This window comes from Symsagittifera roscoffensis, chromosome 4 (genome assembly GCF_963678635.1).
Source record: "Symsagittifera roscoffensis chromosome 4, txSymRosc1.1, whole genome shotgun sequence".
NCBI lineage: Eukaryota > Metazoa > Xenacoelomorpha > Acoela > Convolutidae > Symsagittifera > Symsagittifera roscoffensis.
The window spans coordinates 37,830,623-37,854,214 of NC_087065.1; the positions used below are offsets into that span (position 1 = coordinate 37,830,623).

The 23,592-nt window shown below is 36.5% G+C and overlaps 1 protein-coding gene across 2 annotated transcripts; it reads left to right on the plus strand.

Moving 5' to 3' along the window:
- Positions 1-17,118: 17,118 nt before the first annotated feature.
- LOC134844293 (plasmolipin-like) lies at positions 17,119-20,611 on the plus strand. Of its 2 annotated transcripts, none has more exons than XM_063860907.1 (5): positions 17,119-17,314; positions 17,588-17,838; positions 18,232-18,402; positions 19,578-19,676; positions 20,369-20,611. In XM_063860907.1, the coding sequence occupies exons 2-5, from the start codon at positions 17,608-17,610 to the stop codon at positions 20,468-20,470; spliced, it is 603 nt and encodes a 200-aa protein (XP_063716977.1). In that variant the 5' UTR covers positions 17,119-17,314; positions 17,588-17,607; the 3' UTR covers positions 20,471-20,611. The 2 variants fall into 2 exon arrangements, with proteins under 2 accessions (XP_063716977.1, XP_063716976.1); XM_063860906.1 differs by having other exon boundaries at positions 17,121-17,314; positions 17,596-17,838; positions 20,369-20,610.
- The last annotated feature ends 2,981 nt before the right edge of the window (positions 20,612-23,592 follow it).

The following is a 23,592-nucleotide window of genomic DNA, read 5'->3' on the forward strand; positions in this document are numbered from 1 at the left end:
AAAGCAACTCGTTTTTTTTCTTCATTTTTGCCACTTTCTCTGCTGATACGCTATGTAAAATAGAAAGTTATATTATTGCTTGGTAATGCATAAAATAGGGCAAATTGTTGGTTTTATTGTTCCTCCTTTCGAGAAATTGACGCAATTTTTGTACTTCGATTGTTTTTTTAATCAGGCAACCCAGCCATTTTTAATGGAGTCTTAAGTCATCAGCAAGATATTGTTGTTCTGAGCGCAAATTTAAGAAGATACACGGTTTATGACCATTTTTATAAAATTACGGGGGTTTAACTTGTGCCAATTGGCCAAATTGGGACAATTAACGCGCAATGTATTTCGCGCTATTGATGCGTAAGCGGAGATTTATTCAGAGTTAGAAATTGTCCCTAAGAGATATGAAGCATGCTATATGGTCTTTAAAATACTTTAATTTTTGTGATTTTTTTGTTCTCTTCATAGCGAGTGGGGGAATTTTTTTTTGGAAATTGCATCAATGTTTTTTGTGCAAAGTCTACTCCATAGAGTTTAAAAGGCAATCGGAGCACTCTTTGTTTCACCCTCACACTAGCAGTTTTATTTCAGTTTGGAGCAATTTCTTTGCTCGCGCTGCATTTGCGAGAAATATATTGCGAGTTAATAATGGCTACTTTCAAACGCGCACAACTTTATTTTAAAAAAATAGTCACAAGTAAATAAAACTAAATCGAGCTCAAACTTTTAATATATTTTTGGTAATATGAAAACCAACCCGTCAAATATGATTAGTTAAAAAGTCAAAGTTGTCTGGAGACAAAAAGCACTCCGAGCACAAATATTCCGTCATTTTATTTGAAAGTCGGAACAATGAAGACGCTCAGGGTCTAAGATGCATTTTAATTCAGGCTAGCTCCTACACTGCCAAACTTAATTCAAAACGTTCCAAAGAAGTTTCCAGGTAACAAAGTTTTTCTGGAACTTTCTATAATTCCAAAATTGAAATTATCAGAACGCGGATAAATAATTGTACTCATCAAGCTCTAAGACGATTTCTTTGTGAACATTGTTAAGAGGTAAGTTCTAGAGTGCTCAAGTTTATTCAAACGCATATTATAGAAAAGAGTTTCCAATTTTATAGAAAAGAAATTTCAAGTTTTGCTGTCTGTAATACAGGCTCAGGGAGGGTGGCGTCCCTCATGCTTGAAGGACCGAATGCTTGAAATTAATTTTAGCTTACTTTCAGCCAATCAGAATTGAATATTCAGAATCTCAAAATAAATCGCGAAAGTCTCAAAATAGGAAAGTAAATCCAGGCCATTAGTGTTAAAACTGACCGATTAGATAATAAGCAGATGAGTTTTCAAGAAAGAAAAATTCTTATGTTTTTGACCTTATTAATCTTGATGATTATCTGAATAGTATTGCGGTTATAACCCGCAGTTTGTATTATTTTTGATTATTTTCTACTGATTTAATATATTTTCTGTTAATATTGACCTCTTTTTGTGAGAAAGGCATTTAGTTGAATTCGTGTTTGATTGGTTGAAATTTTTCAAGCATTCGGTCCTTCAAGCATGAGACGCCTCCTCCTTAGGGAGTTGTCAGGGGAAAATAAATGATTAGTTTACATTGTTTATCTTAAATTTACCGTGTCCTCAGAAGCTTAACCTATGCGGCAACCAACAAATACAAACTAAAATTAAGCGACCTCACAATACAGCAGCTTCAAAAAACGACAAATACAAATAAAAATTAAACGAGCTCACAATACAGCAGCTTCAGAAAAAAAAGCCAGAATATAGCAGTTTCATTTGAAAAAAAAAGTTGAGATGTTGAAAAAAAAGTAAATTTTAAGAAGACTGTCAAAATTTGACTGTTCAATGTCTCGACTTAACGAAAAACATTTGTCCAATTTTGAAGATCAGCCCCGATGCGCTTTTTAAACTACCATAAATTTTTAGCATACAGAAACTTAAATATCAGAACAACAAACAGGGCTCTAATCAATTTAGAACGATTTATGATCCGGACTCAATAGTTGCTCCAGCGTCAATAGCACGAACTAAAAACAAGTGTTGAACTTAAGCTCAAAACATCAAAGTTTTTCTCTTAATGATGGAAACATTCCATTAAAAATTGACTAGTTATGGTGTCAGAATTTACTTGGAGAAAAACCACTGCGAGTCGGAGCAAAAATTTTTGGTTTAAATTATTCTTCAGCATCAGATAAAGAATATGATATGAGTATTAGTTTGATAAAGGAATGAAGAGCATTCACAGTTCTCGAATATTTCACATAAAGAAGTCAAATAAAAAATTGTACACGGGATTTTGTCTAGAGAAAAACTTGGAAAATATCAGGTATGATAGAATGCTCAATTTAATTAAAATTTTGACCCGCAGACTTATTAAGTGTTTCATAGCTGATCAACCGGTTCATACTTTTAATCCGAAGTTTTTTGGAATCTTACACTCTCATGGAAAATTAAAACAGAGTAATTTCATTTTTTGGTCACATCTCAAAAAAATTTATTTTGCTACCAAAAAGAGATTAAGCGTTTTTTTGTAAATCTGATTTTCTACAATATTTTCTATGCAATAAATGCTACATATCTTCCATCATCTAATCATAGTTATGCAAAACTGACTTATGGGAACTTTCTTATACCATCTGAAAACTATCATCATCCGGAGATCGAATTTAGAAATTTATTTTGTGATCATTTTTTTGTGCTTTTATGATGGTTTAAAGATTGCCAATTCATGACATCTTCCATCATCTAATCATAGTTATGCAAAACTGACTTATAGGAACTTTCTTATACCATCTGAAAACTACCATCATCCGGAGATCGAATTTAGAAATTTATTTTGTGATCATTTTTTTTGTGCTTTTATGATGGTTTAAAGATTGCCAATTCATGACAGTTGACGCGTGATATATTGGAACAGTTAACGCGTGATATACTGCAGCTAACGCGTCGCCTTGATAGGAGCAATCTTGGTTCCTTTTCCAACTGACTGCATCTTAAATATTGTTTGATTCATAAAGTTTTTAAGGTTGTTATTATAACGCTTGTAAAAAAAACTAGAACTGCTCGTGAATCAAGGCGAAGCCAATTAAACGTTTTTGAAAAAAAACTGATAAATGAACTGTTTTTTTTCTTTTTATCCCTCCACTCGATATACAAGTAATACTTAATGCTGAGACCAAATGGGTTGCCCCAACTCAATTTAGAGCGATGCAAAAAAATAACTTACGCGTGTTTCAAGAAAACATTATATCGCAAAAATTAAATCAAATCGGCCAAATTGTTATAGACCAAGTTCATGAAAAACATCTAGGGTAATTTTTTTTTGTATTTTCAACATTTTTTTTTCAGATGGTATTGAAGTTTTTTGGCCAATGCACATAGTTGTAACGTCAAAAATGACTGAAAATAAATATTCCTAGGCATAAGCATTCACTTTCTTACAGTCGGAACCTTGATTCTAAATCTGAGGGACATTGATTCCCTTTTTTCATTTGGAACATTTAACAAATATATTACACACAATGAGCCTACTTTTCTAATAATTACCTACTTCGGTGTATTAAAATAAAATGTCATAATTGAAGCTTATTCATCCATTCAAGCTATAATTATATTATATATAATTTAGCAACCTATCTGCTTATGATGCGTATGACAGGTTATGTTTTGTATAGATAACTATTTTTGGCTAAAGAACACAAAAATTTTACTATTGCTTTGTCTCACTTAAAAAAATTTAGAGGAAGTTAAAAGAGTTTTTGTAATTCGACTGTTTTAGCGCCTGTTTTTTGTTGATTTTCTTTGCACAAATTTTCGTAAAAACCTTTCCAATAACAGGTGTTTTCACGTGTTATACTTTGAAATACTCGCATGTTTCTGAGCCGCAAGTATCTCGAAGCTCCGCCTCGTCCTGATTATTGTACCTGTATATAAAAGATTCTGAATCAACAATTAACAAGCTTATGACAAAAAATAATGATAGCTCTTAGCGCACAATGTTCTGGTCAGTAGAAATTTAAATTTTCCGAGACCAGGAAACAAAACAAACAAATAAAAAAAACACCGAATTTTCTGTTGTTTTCAATAGAGATGGGATTGATTTGTAAAATCTGCACTTAATCGCTGTCTTTTAGATCCTCGCGGTTTCTTTGAATTTTTTTGAAGGCTCAATTCTGATTGCCTGAAAAAAACTTAAAATTAATTTCCATCTCATAACTATTGAAGTAGTAATTGTTAAAACAACGTGAAAATAGCAGCCGAAAAATGTTAAGATTTTAGAGCTAGATAAAACTCAAAAGTCCATGTAAAGCAGTTTAAAAACAAGAAAAGTTAGGAAAAATTTTTTTAAAATTAAAAAATCCAGTAAAGTGGATCATTATAAAATGTTAATTATGTCATTATTTAAAAAAAATGAATTATAGCAACATTGCAAAGTTTTGCGCTGCAAATTTTGTGCAGATAAACAATGAAATTTTTGTTTTATTTTTCAATTTTTTAAAACCATTTTCCGTTTTTCCAATACCCGATTTCGAAAAATTTTAAAAATCATGCATCTGCTTATTTTCAAATCCGTCAGTATAAATTTTTATGATCTGGATTTATTTGTTTTCATAGAACTTCTCGCGTTTTTTTTTTGAATTATTCGATCACTCAATTCTGATTGGCTAAAAATAACTGAAATTATAGTTATTGGTCTTAGTTGACAGTTGGAGTAATCATCGGCCTGCTCGGACAGCCCTTTATCTGATCAGTGTGCTGGTTAAACTAACTTTACATTAAAACAAGGATATCGGGTTGCAGGGCTAGTAGCACAGAATGTTCCGACCATTTTCTTGAAAAAAAACAACCATTTTTTTGTTTCACTTGAATGTCGTTTTTTTTTGGTTTGTTTGATAAAACGATTAGATAGAAGCCTACAACTTAAGCATATTCAACATTCTTTGTAAAACTGGCAAGATGGACAGCGGTTCTATTTTAAAATTGACTAGAATAATAAAAACAAATCGTAATTAAATAAAAACAAACCATCATTTTTCTGCAGATTTTTTTGAATATAGATTTTGATTTTTTGGATTCCCAACATGGCTCTAAAGGTTCAAAAACTTTATTAACTAGAGCACATTCAAGTTTTCACGGCTTGAAGAGGCTTATCTTTTTCTACAAAAAGCCTATTATACGCCTGCTTGCTCGAAATCCGACTAAAACATTCCATTATACAAGGAATCCTCATGATTCTCGTGCGATACCGTAGTCCGTGCATCTTCTAGAGTCACATGAATTGGTCAATATCTCGTGGGTTCGCACGATGCACAAATTCCACCAAATGACCCCAGATCCAAAAATCAAGGGAGTTAAGATCTGGACTCTGGGGTCGCCAGGGTATAGGGCTGTTATCCGTACGGATATTATAGAAAACATCCTTTATTAATGATGTACATGTCGGTGCTAAGACTACCAGTTGGTAATGATTACATATTATAAACATAACTGATTAAACAATACATATAGAAGTCTGATGATTAAATAAGTACCTATTTATACGTATTGACATATGTACTAGTTATTATGAAACTCTGTCTCTCAAGCGATTCGAGGTCAGAGTCAACCAGACTTAAACATAGAGAGTTGAATTTAAGTTGTTCTCTTAATCTCGTTATTTCTCTATTCTTAGTTAGCGTTCAGCATAGACTTTGATTACATAACATACTTTATACCTCACCTAGTGGTTGAGGGTATAACATGGCGCAGCCAGCAATCACAAAAAACCCCCTAGGAATTTCGCCATTCTGGCAGAAAGCCTCGGCGGACCCACCAGTTGAGTGGGAAAAATGGAATCAGCAATTATTCTTGGGTATAATTGCCAAAGACGGAATAGATTTATCAAAACTACTCCGAAACCCTCCTGCGATTAGACGACCTCAGGAACCTGGATACGAACTGCCCATCGAAGGAGAGACAAATATTCAAATCCGTGACCGGAATCTTCGTAATCAAGAGAAGAAAGTAACATGGAAAAACCAATGTGCACAATTAGATGGTTTAGGCCCTACTGTAGACGGCGTCCCATGGGACGAGGCAGACATTAAATGTAGAAGTTACATTTATCTTTGTCTAAGAGCAGAAGGCCAACGAAGAATAGCACAATATTACCCAGATCTCCGAATACAAGAAACAACAACCAGAGATTTCTGGGCAAGGTTAACACGACTCTTTGTGAAAGAACGAAATGTTACATTCGACCGATACGAAGCTTTCACACGTAAGCAAGGAAAAACAGAAACACTGGAAGAATTTCACTGTGGACTTAGAGAACTCGTGGTCAAAAGTAATTTCAAATGTACCGCATGCAATGATGGGGGACTCGAATCAGAAATAATACGAGACTTGTTTACGGCAAACATGACGAACGACGAAGTTCAAAAAGATCTGCTAGCGGAAACAAAGACACCCGACCAAGCATTGAATTATGCAATACGACGGGAAAGAGGCCTCGAGAATCAAGTCCACATCAGAAAGCAAGGATCGTCTCATAGCCACACCGGAGTTCCAAACATCAAATCAGAACCGATGAACTTCGTCCAAAGAAGGGGTGGTTATAAATCACAATCCCGGGGGGTCGCAGTCGTGGAGGAACAGCGCCGAGAAACAATTCGGAAAGACCTACACAGAATAAAGATTGTTTCAAGTGTGGAAACACTTTTTCAGCCAACCACTTAGCACAGTGTCCGGCACGAGATAAAATTTGTAATAAATGTACAAAAAGGGGTCATTTCGCCAGACTATGCAAGTCTAGTGGAGTAAACGCCATTCAAGAAAACATTCCTCACCAACAGGATTTTCAAGAAACAGATATGACCGCATACGTAGATTATCTCCAAGCTGGTGATTTTATTCCGGGTTGGGAGTTAGTACATCCAGATGACACATCTACCAACTGGATTAAATTCGAACCACAACGAGCAGAAGGCATAACAGATAACGATCTACAAGGTCATCTCATTCGGGTCCGTTCAGGAACAAACAATATCCTGTTTATCGCAGATACAGGTTCTCCAACATCATTCCTGAATGAAAAAACAGCCAATCTCCTTACATCTACTGTCAAATCGGCGGTGAAAACACCAATAGCAGACGACGATGAGGCAAACAGAATGGTTTGTTATAATGGCTATAAGATCCCGTCACTGGGCAGGTTAATCGCTCCTATAGAATCCGGAGGATGGACAATTAAAACAGCTTCATTCATAGTGGTGGACGAAAGAAGAGCGAACATCATGGGACGCAATCTTCTTCCACAGATCGGAATAAAACTGCACCAGGAAAGGAAACCAGTTGGTAAGTCCAATTTTCATGTCAACAGCATTGAGTGTTCAGACACGCAGATAGCGAAATGGGTTAAAACCACGTACCCTGGTCTCTGTACGCCAATAGGGCGTTCAAAGAATCACATGGTCCATACAAAATTCTTGAAAGAATTCAAAGCGTTGCAACAACGCGAGAGACGTATACCCATCCACATTCAAGAGAAAGTGGAAAATGAAATTCGATCACTCATTGACCAAGGGCATATAATCCGCCTGGACAAATGCAGCGATCAACAATTCATAAGCCCTATTGTAATAACAGTAAAAAAAAGGATCAATCGATAAAATTGGCAATGGACTCGAAACAAATCAACAAATCTATCCATAAAAACAAATACCAAATGCCAAATATCGAGGTTTTGTTAGATAATATAGCGCAATCGGCTCAGGAAGGAACAAATAAACCGGGGATCACGTACTTTTCAACGCTAGATTTACGTTATGCGTATAGTCAACTGCCACTCGACGAAACAACACGATCACAGTGTAATTTTAGCATTATTGGGGGTAGAGCGACCGGAACCTACCAATTTCAAACAGGTTTTTACGGACTCACTGATATGCCCGCGGAGTTTCAGAAAGCCATCGACCTGACTCTCAACAATGAGAAGGATACGTTTGCATTTTTAGATGATATCCTGATTATTCCTCACGGCACCAAAGAACAACACATAGATAAACTAACGACAGTCCTTAACAAATTAGATACCGAAAACATGGCCATTTCAGTTGACAAATGTAAATTTGGGTGCAAAGAAGTAGAGTGGTTAGGTTTCGTAATTAATAATTGTGGAATAACCCCAATGCAAAAGAAAACCGATGCTATAGTAAATTTAAACCACCCAAAAACTTTAAACAACTCAAAAGTTTTATGGGTTCAGTTCATCATTTGAACAAGTTTATACCTAATCAAAATATTCAAAATATTACGGAACATAGACATTTCGTAAGCAATAGAGAAACGCGGATCGTGTGTGACGCCAGCCGCGAGGGACTAGGCGCAGCACTCAAACAGGAAACACCAGATGGATGGGCAACCATTGCGTACGCATCGCGGTTTCTGAATTCGTGTGAACAAAAATATTCCGTTAACGAGCTCGAGCTATTAGCCGCAGTATGGGCTATCGAACATTTTAAGTATTACCTCTATGGTAGAAGGTTCACTTTAATCACAGATCACCAAGCATTGGTAAGTGCTCTACAAAATAACAAGGGGAATAAAACCTACCAGAGTCGGTTAACTAGATAGATCGATAGGCTCATTCCATTTGATTTCGACATACGCCATCTTGCGGGCAGTAAAATGGGTCTTATAGATTACATTTCACGACATCCAGTCGGTAAACCACAACCCCCCGCATATTGGGACGAACAGTTTGTCGTCGCGCTAATCGACGATTTCGTCACATGCTTAGAATTTCAAGACAGCAGTAATCAAAACATCGCGTTGAACAAAAATCCAGTTGGAAATCTAGGCACCAGAAAGCTCGACCGGAACGAGAACGAGGAAGTTTCAAATTCGGTTCACACACAAACTGAATTCACTGTTAATAGTCAATTGTTACAAAACAGTCGCTCTCAAAATCAAAATTCACACTCAAATTCAAACAACGTGAAAAACAGCCACAACAGCAAACTAGCGATAATGAATCGACAATTACAACAAGGAATGGCCTTGCACCCTTTTAAACGCATCACGCGAAAATGCCACAGCGGCTCTCAAACACATCTATCGTTTCCCCCTATCAATTACGCCACATTCAATGACTATTTATACAAACCGCCACCGAAAGAACTCACATTTAGTGATCGAAAACGAAAAGGTCAACGCCATCTGCCAAAGCACCCTAAATGAAACGACCACATCGGAATGCCAAACAACCACAGTGGAGGTGGAGGACACGCCGTTATTTCGAAAAAACCTAAGAAAAGTAATGGATATCGAATTCCTGGCAGCAGCTACACGACGTGATCGGAACCTGTCACCATTAATAAACATGATCAGGCAACAAAAATGGGACAGTGTAAAACAGTGCTATGGTTCCTACTTCAAAAACGTACGTCATCGATTATCAGTCAGGGACGGCATTTTGTTATATGACGACAAGGTCGTTATTCCTAAGCAATTACGACCAACAATGATGGACGCGTTACATTTAAGCCATCCAGGTCAAGGCGGCATGATCGAAGCCGCAAAGCATGTGTGGTATCCCTATTTGCACCGGGATATTGTGGCCACCGCACAAAATTGCAAAAACTGCCGCGAAAAAGGTAAGAACCTTAAGGTCATATCAGGGAAAAAACATTACACGACTTTGGACGCGGTCGTCGAGCCGAACGAAGAAATCCAACTGGATTTTGCAGGCCCATTACCAGACGAAAATGATAAAAAAAGTCTATATCTTAGTTGGGGTAGATCGTTTCTCACGTTTCCCATACGCAAAAGTGGTCTCAAATAACAGGGCTGATACAATCATTCGATTTATGCAAAACCATTTCGTAAATCATGGTGTACCCCGTAATATCAGATGTGATCAGGCACAAGGTTTTTGGGCCAAAAAGTTTTTAATCTATTGTAAAACTAATAATATCAAACTAATATTCGCACCAGTGGATGACCACAGAGCAATGGGAATGGTTGAACGGCTCATAAGAACTCTAAAATCAATCAAGACTATCAATCATGAAAATCGACAAAAGTAATAAACCATATAAACTTGCATCTGACGTTGCAGAGCTAATTAAAACACTTCGTATCACACCTAACGCAACCACAAAAATAACTCCGTTTTAGGCTCATTTTGGAAGGCGGCCCAATACACCGTTAACGAATATTAGCACATCACCGAAACTCTCAAATCTTTCATGGGAAAACACTAAGCTATCATGTTTAGATGAGAAAGTCCTTACCAAACCAGCACTCTCTGCGGAAGCTATGTGGGATCGTGAAAATAACAGCGATGAGGAACTGGATCTAGTTTACAAAGAGACGAATACTAGAGGATAAGGCACACAAAAACAAGATCAACACTACCTACCGGAACCGACTTGTACCCCAGTGGACTCTGAAAACAATGAGACTGCCCGAAATACAGCCAGCTCGCAGGGTGCAACAGGTACCTCGCCGGAAATAAACCCAGGAAAGCAACGCACCAAAGTCCAACCGGATCCCCGTAACCAACAGGAGGCAATTACGCTGCAGAGCAGCGATGACGAATACGATAGACAACTGCTTCTGAAATTTCCATTAGGTGCGCATTTGCCTCTTTCAAATAAACCTTACGACGCGTTAAAACTCAAACGATCATTTCTAATGGAAAAGTCTAATAATCTTGAAACTTTAAGAACGCGCAAACCGATACGATTGCTCACCAATCAAGAAAAACAAAATCTACAAAGGGCACCACTAGTATTTTTAAAAGACCGATTTAAAGGTCCCGCGCACACCATTGACCCTAAAACCGGACGTCGAATAGAACAAATAGCTCGAAAATCGGGAACGATCGCACGAAAAACTAAAAACCCAGGCACATTCGGAGGACAATTCAAGATTGTTGAAAATGGTTCGATACAAAACTACTCTCCTCATACCGCATGGATAAGAGAAGATGGTAAACAACCGCGGGTAGTTCGACACGACGATTTAGCTTTTATTCCGGACCCAAGGGTCTACGGAAAATGTAGGCCGGCAGCTCTAAAGGATTTTGTGGCATATATGCACCTACCTCGTGCAAAACCACGTGTTTCAGGAGAAAAGACCACGAAACCCACGCCTGCCACTGAGGACACACAGGGTACAATCAGCCCTAAGCGATCACCTCCGAAAACAACCCAAGACGTCCTAAAACAAACACTAAACCGAAAGGCCTTAGGACCACAGAAATTACTCAGCACATTCAACGTCAAATCAAAGCTCGCCCAACGAACCAAACAAACAAAAACCCCCAAACTTCAACAACGTCCAAAACCAGCTGGAATGAGCCCTCAGAAAAAACCGAAAATTTACCTATCTAAAGTCCAATTCGAATGCGACACGTCCATTTCCCTTTCGTCAGACACAGACGTGAACGAGAACACACCTTCGCCAGATAAACCGTCCGCAAAACGTATAGACATTAAGGCCACACCGGAGCAGAAGTCACCCAAAATCCGACGTTCATCACGACAAAGAAAAAGTGCATTAGCCACCAAATTCGGAAAGGCTATACCCATTGCACAAATTGCGGAAACTCCTGCACCCTGCCTGGTAGCGCATGTCGATCTCACTACAACCGACGTCAACGAACAAGACAATACAAACGAAACCCCACACAACAGCCAGAACCCGTTCTCCGAAACACTCCAGTCACTCTGTTCTTCCGAGGAAATTATGTGTACCGAAATACACATGGAAACAGAAACCCCGGAAAGCACAAGAAATGATAATTTACACAACATTACACCGGCAGAAAAAGAGACAAGCTCCCGATATAACACTACTCCGGCAAAAAAAACAACAAGCTCCCGATACATCTTGGATAAACCCAAAATGACTGAAGAATCCTTCAGCAAAAACTTCGAGGAGGCAATGAACATACTCCAAGCCATTTCACCAGTAAGAGGGATCTCCATGTCGTTCCAACGAGAACGAGAAGAAGTCACGGGCCAAACAGCATCACACACCGCAATCCAACTGGAACAAAACGTGCAATCAGAATCTACCAACCCCACCGAAAAATAGAAAATGAGAAAATAAGTGAAGTTCTCACTTAATCAAAAAGAGGGAAGTGTTATCCGTACGGATATTATAGAAAACATCCTTTATTAATGATCTACATGTCGGTGCTAAAACTACCAGTTGGTATTACATATTATAAACATAACTGATTAAACAATACATATAGAAGTCTGATGATTAAATAAGTACCTATTTATACGTATTGACATATGTACTAGTTATTATGAAACTCTGTCTCTCAAGCGATTCGAGGTCAGAGTCAACCAGACTTAAACATAGAGAGTTGAATTTAAGTTGTTCTCTTAATCTCGTTATTTCTCTATTCTTAGTTAGCGCTCAGCATAGACTTTGATTACATAACATACTTTATACCTCACCTAGTGGTTGAGGGTATAACAAGGGCATCGCAGACTTATAATTCTTTTGTTAAATTTTGTTCCTAGCGAACTGAGAACGCGCTACGGTAAAGTACAGTTCCTTGAAAAATAGACAACCAACACATGATTTTCTTTTGACCTTGATAGTTGCTTTCCATGTACTCTTTGTGTTAATTAAACTCCATCTACTGTCAATTTGAGAAATATATGAGCTGTCTATCGTCCACCAATTTTTGTCCGAATAAGAGTGGGTGATCGTCGGCAGCTCCCCCGTGATGCAAAAATTACCCGTGATGCGAAGTCTGCGGCTGTTTGAAGCATTTTCAAAGTACAAACAACGAAATTAAGTCTCAAACTGAAATTAAATTAATTTTTCAACTTGGTGTGTTTTAGGCAAACTGTAGGGCTTCTTTTTTGCTGCTCACAGAACTGTCTAGGTCTTGGTGCGGCCCAATACCAGATCGGCTGTTGCTTTGGTTACTGAATCTTTAGTATGAATGCCAAAACAGTGTAAAACACTAACATTGGCGTCGTCGTTTTCTGGTAACTCCAATATTTTTCGGTTGCCTCATTGACTTTTTGATAAACAAACTTGTTCTTAGAAACGTTTTCACGCTCTGACAAACTGGTTCTGTAGAGTTTTGACAGTTAACAGTTTTTCTTCTTCCATTGACAGTTGATAAACGTAAGTTAACCAGTCCTCGTCTATATCAAACTTAAAGACACAAATTGCTCAGTGAATGGAATAGTTTTTTTAATTTCATTTTGATTTCTTAAACGGAGCCCAAATTGACAAAAAATTTGAAGAAAAATTTTGTAACTGGCTTTCAAAAAAATAGAGCTACATCAATTCTGTCAATTATTTAAGTAGATTGTGTTCTCGTATCTTTTTGCCAAATGTAAACCTAATTTTTAGTTTCTAGTTTTCCTTATTTTGAGTCGGTATACTAATTCAGTACTGTATAATACAGTGCTGATTTAAATTATCCGGACAAAACGAACAAAACTTGAATTTTCAAACGCATTTTTCTCAAATTGGGTTAAGATTAGACAAAAAGTGAGGAGAACAAAAGTTGCTCAGAATTTCATCAAAATTAATATGGTGCTATTTTTTCTCCGAAATTCTCAACCAAAATTTTACCCCAAAAATGGGTCATTTTGGCTTTTTTCAATTAATCAAGAGTTACACTGAAACTGCTTTGTTATTTGATAAAAAAATTACATCACAAGAAGCCTCCTACATAGCCCAACAAAGTTTACGAAGGGTTAAATCTCCAAAATTTTGCGAAAATTGTTTAAAATTTGTTTTTAAACAGAGATTCTGGGTTTTATTTAGTAAAAATCACATTTATTGACTATCAAGTTAAAAACTTTTTCTCTTATACTGGTTTTTGGAGATTTAACCCTTCTTGAACTTTGTTGGGCTATGAAGGAGGCTTCTTGTGATGTAATTTTTTTATCAAATAACAAAGCAGTTTCAATGTAACTCTTGATTAATTGAAAAAAGCCAAAATGACCCATTTTTGGGGTAAAATTTTGGTTGAGAATTTCGGAGAAAAAATAGCACCATATTAATTTTGATGAAATTCTGAGCAACTTTTGTTCTCCTCACTTTTTGTCTAATCTTAACCCAATTTGAGAAAAATGCGTTTGAAAATTCAAGTTTTGTTCGTTTTGTCCGGATAATTTAAATCAGCACTGTATTGGAGTTGAAATTGAAAACTTTTTGCTGAAATGGAAAAGTTCTGTTGACATACTTTGAAGTTTTGGAAAATTGAAAACGAATTTTTCAGCAAATTAAATTCAAGAATTTTGCAATTAACTGCTAAAAGTATCATTTCCGGGTAATTCAATAAAAAAAATTAAATACTTTTCCATTTTGATTTTCAGATATAAAACACTGAGATGCACCCAAGGTTTCATTTTAAAGAGTAGTTTCTGATTGAGTACACTGTTTATTTGTCACACTGTTTTTTTTGGTGGATTGTCACTGTCTTTTTGACTGGATAGGTTCAAGCATTTCGTTATTCTGAAGCTGATCTTAAACCTTTTTTTCCGGTCTTATTGTTCCGACTTTCGATACGAAAGTAACCAAATGTTTGTGCTCGTGGTGGGTTTTTTTTTCTTCACAGAAATGTCGACTTTTTAACTAGCCATTTTTGACGGAGTTTTTTTATATCATTCGAAAGGTATTCTTGTCCTGATTTTAAATTTGAAAAAATATTTCACCTGTGATCATTTTTTGTAAGGTTATGGTGGTTTAAAGATTGGTATTTTCGCCAAAATGGGACAATTAACGCGCGATATATTTCGCGCTTTTAACGCGTAAGCGGAGATTTAATCTGTTCTAGAAATCGTTCCAAATTCGTTTAAATAAGCTTATTTGCCATAATTGATTGTTACTAGCAGCGAAATCAATACTTTTGTACTTTATATGGCGTATGGGGGGATGATTTTCAGAAAAAAAAACTTCAAATTTCAGAAAAAAAGTTTCATTTTATTTTATTACATTCAATTTTTTCATGTTATTACTGCTCCATAAACCTTAAAAGGCAGTCGAAACATTTAGGGCTTCGCCCTGATCCGAGCAGTCTTGTTTGATTTGTAGCAACACTGGTAAGGCAAGTTTTATATGAAATCATTTTAATTCCATTTTTGTTGTGTCGGTCTAAATAGTTGAACTAGTCAAGTTTACAACAATTGTTTAGAGCTTAGCTATGATTAGCTATGATTTAAAAATAAACAAGACTGAACGTATCAGGACGAGGCCCTGAATGTTCCGACTGCCTTTTAAAGTTTATGGAGCAGTAGTAACATAAAAAATTAAGTGTAATAAAATAAAATGAAAAAAAAAATCTAAAGTTTGAAGTTTTTTTTTCAATGAAATCATCCGACCCCCTCACGCCATATAAAGTACAAAAGAATAGATTTCGCTCATTGTAACAAATGAATTATGGTAAATAAGCTTATTTAAACGAATTTGGAACGATTTCTAGAACGGATTAAATCTCTGCTTACGCTTTAAAAGCGCGAAATATATCGCGCGTTAATTGTCCCAAAATGGCCAAAATGCCAATCTTTAAACCCCCATTACTTACAAAAAATAATCACAGATGAAATATTTTTTCAAATTTAAAATCAGGATAAAACTACCTTTTGAATGATATAAAAAATTCTGTCAAAAATGGCTAGTTAAGAAGTCGAAATTTGTCTGAAGAAAAAATAACCCACCCCGAGCACAAATATTCCGTTACTTTCGTATCGAAAGTCGGAACAATAAACTCTGAACGGGTTGTAACCATCCGAATTTACATAAGTTTTCAAATAATGTACTGATCAATAATCAACGTTTTTAATTGTTTTGATGTTTGGTTTCCAAATTGCATATAAGTTACGGTTTGGTTGAATTTTATGTCTTTGCGTAGTCTTACGGGTTAGTTGCTCAATATTATGAAGATATGTGGTGAGTAATTGAGTCACGGGTAGGTTTCATGCTGCCAAATATGGCCAACTGCTGTGCTTAAACGATTTGCAATTTGTTACTCCCGAATCTCTAAAAATAGCCGGATGGCCAACGGGGCAATTCCGGAGTGAGGTAGAGTACATATGATTACACAGAGAGAATGGGTCGACATCGGTCAGTTTAATGAAATTTTCACTCATTTCCTCTCATGTGTTATATTGTCATTCAGTTATGCGTCTCAACAATCAACGTCGACATTGTTATTTGTAGGTCGAACTTCGTTTCTCGTTTCATCTGTGTCGCTATAAGATCTCTGTTGGACAATATCAGATAACTTCAGAAGATTCTGTCGGACAAGAGATGTGTAGGAGTTTTATATGAGATGAATTTATTTTTTTTTGTTTTTTGGTCTGAGTAGTGGCACTAGTGAGGATTACATTTTTATTTGTGGGCTTTTTCTTGAACATGATTGATTATGAATAAATCAGATAAAAAGCAAGAAATAATAAGAGAAATGAAACTCCGAATTTGTGGGGGACCAGTTTGACAGACCACCTCTCTAGTTTTTCGAAGCAAAACTGATGAATTAATGAGTTTTGTCTAAATTTTCCGTGGTCTAAGTTTATCTCGTGGCTGTCAAAATTACGCTTAATAAATTCAAAAAATAACGTTTTTTTTGTCAGTTTTTGTTTTATTTTTTTATTTTTTAAGATAACAGTTAACGGTAATCAGACTCTTATGTGTTTCATGAATCTCAATTAAAGAAATTTTCACTGTTTCTATTTTGGCTTTTTTTATTAGAAAAACCTGACAGAGGGTGGAATAAAGTGGCATATGACCTATAATCACGAATAGTCCCTCACGTTAATTTGAAGTAATTAAGTTGCTGACAACTTAATACAAAAACATTTCCGCATGAGAAGTCAGTCCAGTTGTTGAGACTTGTATGCTTAAGTGTCGCCAGAAGATACTTTGGATTGTTTTTTTTTTTCATTATCATTTTTTATCAATAAGAGGAGGTTTTATAGTGAAATAAAATTCAAAGTGAGAACTTCACAGCAGCGCGAATTTGGTCAAATGTTGACGCTATTTGTTTATACTTAACGCTTTTATAGTTTTTACTGCTTGCAAAAATATTTAACCACATTAAAAAATATTCGTATTAAGAAAATGTCACATTGGTATCCACTGTGCATTGAACGTGATTTTAAGCATGCAGAAACAAACATAAATTTAATATGGTTTAAAACTGAAACGCACTCGGTTTGGTGACAAAAACGCATTAAAAGCACATATTGTAATTTCATTGAGATTTTTTAACCAGATAATCAGCCAGAGTTGGTGATAATATCAAACGTGATCAGTTCATAATTCTGGCTTTGGTAAGTTGACCAATAAATTGCATCAGAGTTTCCAAAAAAGGCTTTTATTTTTAAACAAAATCAATATGTCAATTATATTGACAAACTTGTCAGTTCAGTTCAAAAAGCAAGAAAAATTTTGGGAATTAAATATTGAAAAAAAGTTTTTTTTTGTCTTTGATTATTTTCTCATTGTCACTTATAATCGTTTTAATGAAGACAGTGATATAATTAAGAATTTACATCAAATATTTTTTAAATCATTTTATAAATTGAAAACTTGTGACATTTAAGTTCTTTAGCAAATCAGCGACATGTCACAAGGAGACCCAAATTATCCCTCTAGTTATGAGAACCCGGCGGTGGTGCCCAGTCCTCGGCCGGACACAGTGCCTCCAGTGAGCACCCGGACCCCCTCGACACAGGCCACCACTCCTGCCGCCAATAGAGGAGGAGGAGGAGGTGGAAACAGTGCGGACTCCCTTATTGATAATGTGAAGAACTATGTCCTCTCCATTTATGGTGCGCTCAAAATTGTCCAATTTGTAAGTAAATTGACTTCAAACATATGCTTTGATTTCAAAATAGTTCTTTTTCACTCAAGTCCTCAAAATTTTTTTTCAACTTAAGTGCTGATGGCAGAAGTTTTCTGAAGAACGAAAAACCCCCCCTTAAAATGGCCCAAAACATCCGGATTGCTTTGTTCCAGACTTTTGAATACTGAATTTTGATTGTCTGATTTTTTTTCTATTATTATGTCGTTCTGTCATTTGGTCCCTACCCCTTCAAATAGTAGATGTTCAAGGCTCCGAGAATTTCTGTAGGTGCGGTGTCAAATAGCAATTGAAAAAATTGTTCTGTTCAAGCGAGAAAACATGAAGAGAAAACATGGCGAGTAAGAAGAGTTTATGTTTGCTTAGTTATTACTTGTATCCTAGATCCTGTGTATCTTTGGGATAATCTTCGCGGGGTCCAGTGATACAGATGTGGCAGCGAGAGGCTTCTTCATCTTCATCTGTGTGCTCTTCATGGTCCTCACTTTCGTCCTATTCACCCTCTACGCCATCCGGCTGCACCACCAGTTCGAAATGATCCCATGGACTCTGCTGGTCAGTACAAATATAATCATACTCATAATATGCAGGAGCTAATCTAGAATTTTCTCTGGGAGGGGAGGCGGATTTTCAAAAACAAAAAATGGAAAATCCGAGCACTCCCAGAACACTAAGAAGACCCTATTTTGACAAATGATTTTCCGCCGCAGACATTTTTTTGTTGTTTTTTTGTTTTTGGGCCCGAGATCCTCTCATCATGAGAGGGTCAATCATTCTCCCAGTCATTTTTTGTATTTTTGGACCTTCCCAGTCCCTTTTTGTCAGACAAATTCTTTTGAGTCTAAGTGGAGGAACACGAAAACAAGAAATTGGCGCACGTTGTAGGCTCTTCTTCTTTTCCTCAACTCACATAAGCATCAATTTGATCAATTTGAAACAAGGCGTTCAACAAGAATAAGCAGGGACACCAAATTTGTTTTTCATGGCCTACTTAAGTAAACTGGATGGTAATTTGAAGAAAAAATATTTGAAAAGTTCGCAGGTGGGAGAAGAATAAAACAGAGCCCGGACAAATCTGATTGGTTTTGTGAGCTGTGTATTGTCAAACTTAATTTGGTTAACAAAAATTTTGAGGTATGTTTTTTCAATTTTGGGCCGTATAACGGAAAAGACCCTCACATTTTATTAATTTGTTTAAGTTTTGATCTGTGAAATGGTGACATGCAGACGTCATGGGTTGTTCGTGTTGTTAGTCATTTGATGGGCTGAACTTAGAATCAGTTGTTTCTCAACAGCTTCTCAATTTACAACATTTTTGTGCGAAAGTTAACTCATAGTGTAATCTTACACCGTCCATATTTAAATAAAATTCACATTTAAAAGTAACAAAAAAGGTTACAGCAAAATAATTATACTCGCCCACATATGATGTGCAACGCTACTGAAAAAGTTAAAAAAGGAAAATTTCATCCATAGATGTAATGGAGCAATTCATGGCAAAACTAATTAACAGTCAGTTCATAGTAATAAGTCATGTCTTGGGTCGCAACAAAAAGTGCTAGCTCAAGAAAAATGACAGCAGCCAGGAATGTAATCAGAAAAATAATAGAAACGAGCTGACCGCAGGTTTGCTGCCCAGCCTCGGCTAGATCCTCTGCGACTGCTCGGAGAAACTAAGTTATGATTGCAATGGCGTCGAATGACATATGTGATTTTTGTGTTGAGTGTAGGAGGTCGTGTTCAACGGGGTAGCCATCTTTCTCTTCCTCCTCTCCGCCATCATTCTGGCGGCCAAGTGTGGGGGAGACGGACTACTCGTGGTCGCTGTTGTAAGTACCCTCTTCCAATCTCGACTTTTTTCTCCACGTAAAAACTTAGTAACATGAGTTTTAATCACGTTATCCGATTATTTTGTAATTAGCAGGTTAACTAATGAAACAATAAATCCTAAAAATATACACGTAAAAATCACCTTGTATAACCACAGGATACAGCATAAAATTGATGTGTATGTAACAGCGTATTAAGTGGGCTGCAGAGCCCGAATCTCTCCATATCACTACACCCACCAGCAGTAAAAGCTGTCCAAAATTATCCGAAGTTTTTTTGATCATCTGAAATTAACATCATATAATATACTTAAAAGCAGCACCATGAAAATGTTTTTTTTTTGGGTAGTTTAGTGAGGTAATGATTGTTTTGAATTAATCGACCCAAAAGTGAACTCAAAAACGACACCCCGTATCATAAAAATGCAAGTTTGTACCAAAAGACTAAGAGAAAAAATTACCAAATGTCGTCGACTTGATGAAACTTTCATCAGAAGAAGCCACGGGTCCTTGTTTACGACAAAAGTGATTGAAAGCTGCACGCCTAAGAGTGAAAACGCGATGTCATATATTGGCAAAAAGCGTGATGCAACAAAAAATTCAGAACACCTTTTTGTTTTTTGACTCCTTATTTTAAATGACAGCAGGAACGTTTAAAAGTAACACTTTCGCAGAATGTAATTTCATTTCAGATCGTGGGCTTCATTTGCATGGTGTTCTACGGAGGCACTGGAGTGCTCGCATTTCTCGAATTCAGATCAGGCGGAGATCCGGCGGGAGAGGTTGCTCAATAGAAGACCAAACTACCAAAAAACTGGCGATTGGTTTATAAACATTCATTTCTAACACTCCATCAAGAAACCGCAAACTAATCAATTTCAGAATAACAAATTCTTATACTCAGAAATCTTAAAAAAATTGCGAAAATAGTAATTTTTTGTGATAAAAATTCAAATTTCTGAAAAAAATTGAGAAAAACTAAAAACGCGACTCCTGCATTGATTGAAAACGTTGGTGATTATACATCCATGAAATTCCGAATAGTTCCTCGAATAGCCAACTTCATTGTATCAAATGCGGGTCTAGGGTTTTTTGTAGTAGGGCTGATTTTCAAAAAAAATCAAAAACTTTGTAAATATGTTTTCAAGGCAGCCAAATTATATTTCCGAGCTCTCCCAAGCTGTGTGAGAAAGCTCAGGGGCGGGTCTAGGTTTTTCTTGAAGGAAAGGGGGATTTTCAAAAAAAAAATTCGAAAATAATTTTTGAAAAAACAGGCCAAAAAAGGCATTTTTAGGCACTTTTTGGAATTTTGGACCAAAAAATTGCCTTTTTTCGGCGCTTTCCCCGTCAAAATTAGTATGTTTTGGCGCCAAAGTCGTCCTTTGAAAAATTTTAAGGTCAATCAGCCAAAAATGGATATCTGAAAGTAGTACAAAGGGGGGACCCTTTGGGTCGGCAGGGGGTCACATCCCTGAGAGGGGGCGTCCGCCCCTCCCCCCGCATCTTCCTAAATCCGCTCGTTTTGCGTGTTGGTAAGCCTTTATTGGACTGCGCTTAGAATCATTTGTTTCACAATAAACTTTTAAAAATACCTCAAAAATTACCTTTATCCACTTAAAAAATTGCACTAAAAATTGCAGAAAAAAATGTGCAACAAAAACTGAAACAAACCGAAATAACAAAAAAAAAAAAACATAAAAAAGCAGCAGTTTTTTAAAACCCACTCCCAGGGCGGACCTAGGATTTTCTCGTGGGGGGGGTGGATTTTAAAAAAAAATTCGAAAATCTTGTCGACCTTTTTTTCTATTTATGTCGACCAAATTGATTTTCCAAGCCCTCTCAAAGCATTTAAAAAACCCTGTTTCGGTGAAATTTTGTGCGCCGCAGGCAAAATTTTGAAAAAAGAGGTCAAAAAAGGCATTTTTAGACTTTTTTTGGAAAATTTTGATAAAAAAAAATTGCGTTTTTTGGCGCTCTTCTCCCCTCACAAATTAGTGTTTATTGGCGCCCAGGGCGCCCTTAGAAAAAATTTATAGTACCTCACCAAAAATCGACATCTCAAAATAAAACAAAGGGGGGACCTTTTGGGTCGGCAGGGGGTCGAATGCTTGAAAGGCAAAAAAACACGTCCGCCCCTCCTCCCTTAAGTCGGCTACTTCTCACTCCCATGTTATGCAACGCTATCAATAAAGCCAAAAAAGAAAAATTTCATCCACTTCGAAGCTAAAATTTTAAAAAGGAGCAATTCATAGCAAAATTAATTCAACTTATTTCATAGTCATCATTCACAGATCTTCAGTCGCCAAATTATGCCTGGCTCAAGAAAAATGATTCAGCCTGGAATGTGAGTGAAAAAAAAAGGAATCAGTACATCCTTAGACATCTTTCCAGGGGCGGACGCCTTTCCTCTCGACCCCCGCCTTTCCATTCGAGCCCCTGCCGACCCAAAGGGTCCCCCTTTGTACTATTTTCCAATATACTTTTTTGTTGATGAACCTTTAAAATTTCCTAAAGGCGCCTTCGGCGCCAGTATATAGTAATTCCGAGGGGGGAGCGCGCGATTCAAAATTTTCCAAAAAGTGCCTAAAAATGCCTTTTTGGCCTGTTTTTTCAAAGTTTTGCTTGCGGCGCAGAAATTTTGTCTAAAGTGGGACAAAACAGGTCTTTGGGAGAGCTCAAAAAATCAATATGGTCGACTTAAAAAAAGGTCGATTAAAATATCGAAATTTTTTTGGAAATCCGCCCCCCCCATCGAGAAAATCCTCCCCTCGAGAAGATCGGCTCCTGACCGCCAAAAAAATGTTTTCAATAATTGTTTTGAAATCCTTGGGCCGAAAAAATGAACATACTGTATTATAAAAAAGCTATTTTTTGCCAGAAGGATTCAGAGCAAAAACCACAAAAAATCATCGTTTTGATGAAACTTCCATCAGAAAAAGTCACGTGTCCTTGTTTACGACCACAGTGATTGCACGCTTAAGTTTGAAAACGTGATGTCATATATTGCTCAACCCGAGATATTGCTCAAAAAAGACCAAATTATCAAACAAAGGACAACAGGTTTAGAAAAAACTTAGTAGCAATCCTCCATCGGAACACAACTAATTTATGAAATTCAAAAAAAAATATGTTAAGGATTGTTATAAAATATTGCAAATTAGTATTCTTTATAGAAAAAATCAATTTTCTGGAAAAAATTAACATGAAAAAAAAGTAAAGAAGCAACATAAGCTTTGATTGAAGAGATTGGTGATTAAACACACATGAAAATCTGACTAAAAATTGTCAAATTCTTTGTAGCAGGAGCGAATCTAAGATTTTTTTGGGTAGGGCTCATTTTCAAAATTCTCTTTTTTTCGCTTTTTATTAGGGCCGGCTAAATAGTTTATTTGGAATTGTTCCAAAAAGACCCAATTTTGATATATTTGTCAGCGTCGCACAAGAATTTTTTTCTAAACGCGCAAAAAATGCCGTTAAGAGTACTTTTTTCAGGGTTTTCACTAAAACATTACATTTTGTTTGTTCGCGCTTTCTTTCAAGATGAGCTTACACTGGCGTTGAAAGCGCCTTTAAAAAAATTTAGCGTCGATGTACCGAACATTAGCGTCGATGTAGTTAAAAAATACCTCACGTTCAGTGAGGGGGTCGACTCCCTGAGAGGGGAAGAGTTTCCCATAAAAAATTCTACAAATGCATAAAGCCAGAACTATCGATGTTTATACAATTACCACTTTCAAACCATGTAAAATTTAATGCAATGACTATCGATATAATAAGTAACTTGAAACTGTTAAAAATAGCAAAAGTTTTAATTTTTAAAGTATTTTTGCAGCGTTTAAAATCCTATTTTTGATGTGTGCTGAAATAAAAATTTTTAAGTGAGGAATGCTTGTTATGCAAATTTGATAAACCAAAA